Consider the following 7,822-nt stretch of genomic DNA (forward strand, 5'->3'; position numbering starts at 1 on the left):
ACCCAAAGGCATTAAGCTGATGCCCATGAGCACATCTCAATTTACCACAAAGCCCTGTCACATCTCTGATTCCTCTCTGCTTCCTCTCAGTATGCCCCACAACCCTCATTCCCCTCCTCTCCTCTCCTCAGGAGCCCAGATCTGGAGTGCCCATGTGCCTGAGGTTGCCATGGTGAATTGCTCTTATCCCAACAAAGAGCCAGAGCAAATTATACATCAACAATCTCTCTCTCTCACTCTCTCTCTCTCTCTCTCTCTCTCTCTCTCTCTCACTCTCTCTCTCAATTCTCTCTCTCTCTTCCTCCTTCACTTAAGGCTTTACTTCTCCCGGGAAGCAGCAATTGAACGTTGAACCCTGAGTGCGCGCTAAATTCAAAGACCACGTTGTGCGTAAAGCGAAACTCGAAAACAATTAGAGATCTCCGAAAGTTTCCGAATATGTCAAGCTATTTGTTAAGCCTTAAATAGTTACAAACCGTGAACCTTTTGACGCCCAGGCGTACGTCAGCGAGCCAAACATTTTGGGACTTTCCACAACCGATGTCTCCGCACAGGGTGAGTGTTTTGGGTTCATTTATGAGCCTACCAAAAACAGAGTAAAACCAGCACCCGCTGTTACTCGCCCTAGAAGTGAACGTATGTATCCAGGTGGACGTGACTGCTGATTGAGATGAGGAGTGACATTTCCAATGGGGGGAACAGAGCGTCTGTGGCTACTTGCTAGTTTGTGCCAGGTAAGAGAAAGGCCTGCAAAACGTCCAGTTATGTGGAATATCCAATATCCACTATTCCTATGGTACAGGATATTTGGCTTCTGAAACACATGTTTCTTACCTCCTCTTCAGGTGGTCTTTCTGACCTGTGAGCAGCATTTAAACCCTGTTAAGGTTGAGGTTGTGTTTCAGTACTTCCCTTCCACTGAAGCTCCAGACACTTACACAGTCACCTGCATGACTGCAAGTAACCGTCTGGTAAGTACACAATAGCATTTTTTAAAAATCTGTTTCAATTTGTATTAGTTTGAGCTTTGTATCTTGTGAACTAAATTAAATGTCACATTTTTTGCAGGTGTATATGGAGCCCATTCCTCTCTCATCATGCTCCCCTGACTGCAAAATGTTCCTGCAATTTGTTGAGGACCCGAGAGGATATAACATCAAACTGAGTGCCAGCAAAAATCTTACTATTCTTCAGGCAAAGACTTTTCACTTCAGTGAGTGCCTCTGAACACTTAAAAACCACAGTCCAGACGGAAAGATGACATACCTGATTAGTGTTTGGTGTATGCTGATTGATGTTGAGGTATATCTTGTAGCGATGTAACCCTACTTTGTGTCTCTTCTTTCTGTATTTGTTTCCAGTTCCAGTCTCCCAGTCTGCCCTTCATGTATACAGCACGTCTACCACTTCTCTCCTGACGTGGAATCTTCACAGGAACCAAACCTTATCCACCTTGAGTCTCTTCAACACCCACACACAACTTGTCACACACATCCTCAACATAAACTCATCAGTCTCTGGTTACATGGTAAAAGGTCTCCAGCCCGGCACCCGCTTCAAGGCCAAAGTTGTGGTGACCACGTTCCTCAAACACCTAAATATCACCATCAGCCAGATCCTTGGCATTGGCATGGAAACAGGTATTGTACACATTTGATTTACGCACACATCAACACAACTTAAATATCAACCTATAAACTGAATGCAAGGTGATTTCTGACATAATTACTTGATGATAATGCCTCCAGCTCAGTGCCCCTCTGGCTGGTTGGCCAATGGGAGAAGTTGCTACACTATAAGAAGGACTGGTTTGGCCTGGAACAATGCACAGCTCAGCTGCACAAACCTGGCAGCTGGAAGTCATCTGGCTGACATAAAGACAGAGGAAGATCTAGTTTTTATATCATCCCATCTGCTGCACCACAACAACCTTCTGCTGCTATGGACTGGACTCAATGACCAGCAGGTAGCCTTAATACAGAAACATCCGCATTGATCGTTAGTGAGCTATAATGTATAATTACTTTGTGTTGTGACTTTCCACTCCCAGTTTCAGGATAGCTAATGAGAACCAACCTTGTCTAACAACTGGTCACGCTCGAGGATTTCAATGAATATTTATGAATAACTTTATAATTAGTTATTTAAAAAAGGATTTGTCAGGAAAACTGTTTGATAAATATTTACTAAACAGTGCATGCTTTTTATGGCCTGCAGGAGTTCAGCAGTTATTCTTTCCTGCAAGACACAGTCGCAATTATGAAAAACACTCTAAGAGGAATGTAGGGCTATGTTGAAAGTGAACGACATCACAATAGATTAAAAACAAATACCTTTCTCCATAACACACATTTTACAACACAAAACAAAGTAATATATATAATTAACAGTGCTTATCTCTGCACTCAATAAAGCTAAAATTCATTTATTTTACATAGTTTGTGTAGAGGTATTTATAAAAAGGAAATAGCAAATGATGTATTGTGCAAAATGTTAATATAAAAAAAATGCTCAAAAGACTTTTATATTTATATCAAAAATTCTTGAAAAATTAGGTATTAAATGTTACTCTTTGTAGGATTTAAAGATTGAGTAGAATACTAAATATATAAAAAAATATCTTATTGATATATATAGACTAAATAACAGTTTCTCTCGGGCTGCCTGCCATGCGGTTCTCACATATTTGGGTATATCCTTTTGTTACAGAATGATAAACAAGACTTCAGGTGGAGGGGATTTTCTGGCAAAGAAGTTTACTTTCTAAACATAAAAAGCACCACAGCAGCAGTTGCTCCTTAAAGAGGAGTTTTGTTTTTCATACTTTCACTTTAATGACAGTGAGCTGGCTTGTCACATGTATACCATTTAATGTTTTTCTGCTGTCCCCCCACAGGAGAAGGGCCGTCCTCGCTGGTCTGATGGTTCAGCCTATAACTTAACAAACACTATGATGTCATTACTGCCGGCCAATCGGACGGACTGTTTTGCGCTTCAGAGGAATGCCACAGGGCTGGGATACTTTCTCACTCCATTCTTCTGTAACATCCCCTTACCCTTCATCTGCCATTACCAGGGTAAATAACTTGGGTACATACCTTTATTAACCACAGAATGTACTGCCCGTGCATTATTTATACATTTTGAGAAGTTATTGTGAAAAAAATGGCTTTTAAAATGATCAAAGCATTTTTTTTGCATCTTTTGTGAACGTCACTGCCCTGAACGCTTGATATTTCTAAGTCTCAGGAAAAATAAGTAATGCAAAACAGTTAGTAGTTACACAAACCATTTAATTTGTGAGCGCTTATTTGAATCATGGCTTTCCCCAATTGCTATGATGTAACTCTGCTCTTCTGCCTTTCACAGCCCCTCCGGTGCCTGCCTCTTTCTCCTTCGACCTGCTTCAGGTGACAGAGCAACAGGTAGAGCTGCGCTGGAGTGACCTTTCGCCCTTGACCTCTCTAAATAGTTCATCACTTGAGATATTTCTTCAGTACCAAGAGGAGGAAGATGGTGAAGATGATATAAGAAATTCAGAGGACAGAAAGAGGACACAGAGCCTTAGGAGTACTAAAAAGATTGTCAGGGTCCCCATCTCCCTTTCCTCCAGAGGGGTAACTGTGGCAGGTTTATCTCCAGGGAGCGTCTACTCTTTCACGCTCCAAGCCTCTTATCCTGCCACCTCCACCTGGAGCTTGGGTCAAACAAGGACTGCGCACATGAGTGAGTCTACTGACGTACACATTAGTTACACATTTTGTGCTAACGGTCATTTAAAACTTTATGTTCTCTTTCTTACAGGACCTCTTCCTCCTCAAAATATCAGTGTTGGCCCCATTACTGCCAGTCAGATAAGTGTCCACTGGATGCTGACAGATTCACAATTAAAGGACGGATGGATATTTGTAGTGCGTTATGTGGAAATGTCTTCAAGAAAAGAGAGCATAGTTGGAATGAACAACATCTCTAAGTTACCTGAGACTGGTGGGTTACAGTCATACTCTGCCGTGATTGGAGGGCTAGAGTCGTACAGGAAATACACAGTTGAAGTTTACACAGTCACCCAGTATGGAATAGAGAGCTGTGGACAAGCGCCTGTGACTGTGCAGACTGGTAAGCATGTAACAGGGCTTTCTCACAGCAGATTTTTTGACTTGTCATACTAGATGTAACATTAGTAATGCCTCAGTTCTGTCTCAGTAAACCATGAAAGTGCGGCAGCAAACAAGGACTTTAAAACTACATTTTTAATTGAATCAAGTTATCTATATTGTTTATCTTTTACAACTGACATTTTCTGACTGCTCCTGATCGCATTATGGATTATTGTTATCCAAATATTCGAAATCTTCTCAAAAAAGCTGTAATATGCCAATCTTAAATAGGTATTATATTTGCTCTTATTCTGAACTTGTCTTCAGTTCTTGAAGGCACCACTACCTCATAACTAGTTGCCAAAAGTGAGGAAACTAACTGTGATTGCAACTTGTAATTTTGATAAAATAATAACATCTTAAAACTGTATTGCTTTGACCCAAGTTACTTCACAACCATAAAACTTTTTCCTTTTTCCTTTTCCTAGCGGTGAGGCCCCCTAGCGGTCTGTTTGTGTTGAGCGGAACAGAAAATGTGAGTGTCTGCTGGACGAACTCACCTGATGACCCACCAGATCGTTATAATATCACATCGCAACCACTGATTAACTCCTCTTCAACCTCGCTCTGGATAAACCAGACTTGTCCTGGTGCAAACTGGGTGAATGAGACTGTGTGTGTTAATCTGGGCACATATACTCCAGGTCAGACTTATGAATTTGGAGTAGTCTCTTTGAGGGGTGAAGACAGGAGCGAGATTACCAAAATCATACACACCACGGGTAAGAGAAACAAAAATACATCAATACTTCAATAGTCCCATAGTCCCATTCAAGTGCCCATATGTTCATTGAAACATGTTTTCAATGATTTCTTTAAAATCCACAGTTGTCGCTTTGTTTAAACTTTATATGAAGTCTAAATGAAGCTTCAGTAGTCTGAAGTAGCCAGTGGGTGTTTTCTGATCATACAGCTTTGTGTTTTCCCAGACAGTGTTTCCCAGTTGAGGCACAGTGAAAACAAATTAACAAAAAGAAGGAATTATACTAAACATGCTGAAACTTGAATTCATTCATTTAGAAAAACTTAAGCTCATTTGAACTGTTTTTGATACATTGACACATGGTGGACTTAAATGAATATGAGGAATGATTTCAGCAAGTAAAAAATGGTTGCAATGTACAAATAGGGCTTCTGACTGACTTGAAACATTGTGATCCAATCTTTTAATGGTGTGTACAAAGTGCTTTTCAACCAAACTCCTAATTTTCTAAACAATCTTTTCATCTGTTTCTCTTTCTTTATGTGCAGACCCGTTGCAAGTACAGATAGCAGTCCCTCTTTCTGTGGGCACACACTCCACCCAACTGTACATCCAGCACCCACAGCTGGGTCTGATCGATGGGGTGAAGGTGTGTGTGTGTCCAGGATTGTGTGAAAATATGTGTGAGGGATTGTGTCTGAAAGCATGCGACTGGTACTCCCTCCCTGCTGGTTTTCACATCATAACCCTGAGCAACCTCAGTCCAGGCAGCGACCTGCAGCTCAGGGTGTACAGCACAAGCCGAGCGCAGATGGGACCACCTTTCTACTCCCGCCCCTTTAAAACAAGTGAGGAACCAGACACATGCTTCTATCTTAAAAGGTGTCAGCAAATCATTTGGACTGATATCTACTTTACTGATCTCGAAAACATAGTAGGTCCTTCGTTGTTATTGTATTGTAACCTGAAGAAGTCCTCTCATCATCCTTCCTCCCATCACTGCTACAATTGTACTGCCGTGATTTTAAAATCTAACCGAAAATATTTTTTTCTCATCTTTATTTCTTGCAGATTTCAGCAAATAGATGAAATAAATTCACCCTCATATTGTGCCACTTTACAGTTTACCTGTTTGGTATTCATTTTTTACCATTTTTTTGTTTAAAGCGCAACACCATTTAGGTCAGGCCTCAAGCTAGTGAAACAATGCAAGAATGTAGGTTTGATATTAATATCCTTATGAGCCAGGGTGCTTCCTAATGCAGAAAGATCCCGTTGTTGCAAACCATAAATCAAGCCGTGTCATTGATGCGGCTGAGCTTTTTATTTTTGCTCCTAAATTAAAATAAAATGGGTGGCCTCGGGAGAAGAATTAATTTCTCTTTTTCAAACAAGTGTATGTGGTGGTTTTTATTCAGATGACTTTGTTTTGATATTATTATATAACTAGAACTTTTAATAAATGCGAAGTTCTCTTTTTTTGTAAAGCTCTGTAGACAAACACATTTCCTTTTAACTGTAATACAGCCCTATACAGCCCTTTAAATAGCATATAAATTGGGGTCAGGGTGCAAAAATATCCTTAATGAAAGTCTGTTTTACATTCATTTAAATGATCAAGAAACTATCAAAACTGTATATTTTTTCTTTATTGTTCAACAAATTACATTTACATTTTTAAATCTGTAAGACGATATTCTAATCTAACAAATGTATAACAATTCCAACGAACATTCATGGGCAAGTCATCTGTATATTCTCTGTCTTGTACTGTAAGGGGTGCTTGGCTGAAAAAATAATTGGAGGAGTAACTACAACATGGTGGTTTGTGATTTTAGGTCTGGCTCCTCCAAACAGAGTGAAGGAAGGTGTGGTGACAGATTCATCCATACAGCTGCTCTGGGATCCAGCAGAAGGACAAGCTCACAGCTACGAGGTTACCTGCTCCAACTGTCAACATTCACACAAGGTAAACAAACCTTCCTCTTCCTGACAATGTATGCTGTTACTGTAAGCAAGATAATAAGGCCCTTATTTTTGTGCCAAAGGTGCAGAAGGTGTTCAGTCAGAGTGCAACCTTTTCTAGTCTGACTCCAGGCATGCTCTACCACTTTGCAGTACGAACAGAGAAGGAGTCCTTTACTGATAGTTCCCCTGTCACCATCAATATCACTGCAGGTATGCAGACGCACACATTCATACTGATATTTCTGTTTAACTCACTAACTACGTGTGGTGTTTTTTTATTCAACAGCTCCTAGCCCAGTGGAGATGTCTCTAGTCAATAAAACAGCATCATCCATATTCATTCGTTGGAGTCGTGTGAGGGGAGTTGCAAGCAGACTCGTCCTGTCAATCAAAAACAAAACATCCAGTCAAGAGCTAATCATTCCTCATCAGGAGGCCGGGTCAGTCTCAATCTTGTCAGCCAGTGCACAAATTATTACAGTTTCATGAGAGTAGATATGCAATCACCATGTCCAAACTTTATCTGATAACAACAAGAACTGCTGCTGAGTGCGTCATGGTTTACTCAAAGCTTGTGCTTAAAATCACTGACTGTGTTCTCAGGTCTTACAGCTTGGAAGGGCTCGGTTACGGAAGCCAGTATACAATTGAAATGATAAGCACCAGTGGGGAAAGAAGGAGTAAATCTGCCTCTATGATCCTCCATACTTGTAAGTTTCCAAGTTTCAAAACACACAGTAACCGACACCAAATATAGGTTGTGTGTGTGCCCAAAGTGGTGTGTGAAATTATTGTAGCAGGAAATAAGTCAGAATTTATCAAACATATGTGAATACAATACAAAGTAAGACTATAAAAGTATGTAAAGGTATGTAATGAATGCAATATAAACCTTGAGAAACCCAGTAAGCTTGTAGTTAGAAATAAATCATGTGTCAGAATGGAAATAAGAACACAAGTTGTGGAGCATAGAGGGACCAGCAAAACAGTTTTC

General features: G+C 40.3%; 1 protein-coding gene across 1 annotated transcript; it reads left to right on the forward strand.

The window, feature by feature from the left end:
- Window positions 1-371: 371 nt before the first annotated feature.
- On the forward strand, window positions 372-3,427 carry LOC134874599 (uncharacterized). Its single transcript, XM_063898667.1, has 8 exons — window positions 372-555; window positions 649-734; window positions 846-971; window positions 1,069-1,213; window positions 1,362-1,640; window positions 1,749-1,966; window positions 2,897-3,090; window positions 3,370-3,427. Exons 2-7 carry the CDS (start codon window positions 690-692, stop codon window positions 3,083-3,085), a joined length of 1,002 nt encoding a protein of 333 aa, XP_063754737.1. The 5' UTR covers window positions 372-555; window positions 649-689; the 3' UTR covers window positions 3,086-3,090; window positions 3,370-3,427.
- The last annotated feature ends 4,395 nt before the right edge of the window (window positions 3,428-7,822 follow it).

The sequence above is a fragment of the Eleginops maclovinus genome, chromosome 2 (assembly GCF_036324505.1).
Source record: "Eleginops maclovinus isolate JMC-PN-2008 ecotype Puerto Natales chromosome 2, JC_Emac_rtc_rv5, whole genome shotgun sequence".
NCBI lineage: Eukaryota > Metazoa > Chordata > Actinopteri > Perciformes > Eleginopidae > Eleginops > Eleginops maclovinus.

Excerpts from the sequence above, each read along its gene's own strand:
- LOC134874599 (XM_063898667.1), top strand. The coding sequence starts at position 690 with ATGGGGGGAACAGAGCGTCTGTGGCTACTTGCTAGTTTGTGCCAG. Across the intron at positions 735-845 it reads TACTTGCTAGTTTGTGCCAG|GTGGTCTTTCTGACCTGTGA; the intron begins GTAAGAGAAAGG and ends CCTCCTCTTCAG. Across the intron at positions 1,641-1,748 it reads TGGCATTGGCATGGAAACAG|CTCAGTGCCCCTCTGGCTGG; the intron begins GTATTGTACACA and ends TAATGCCTCCAG.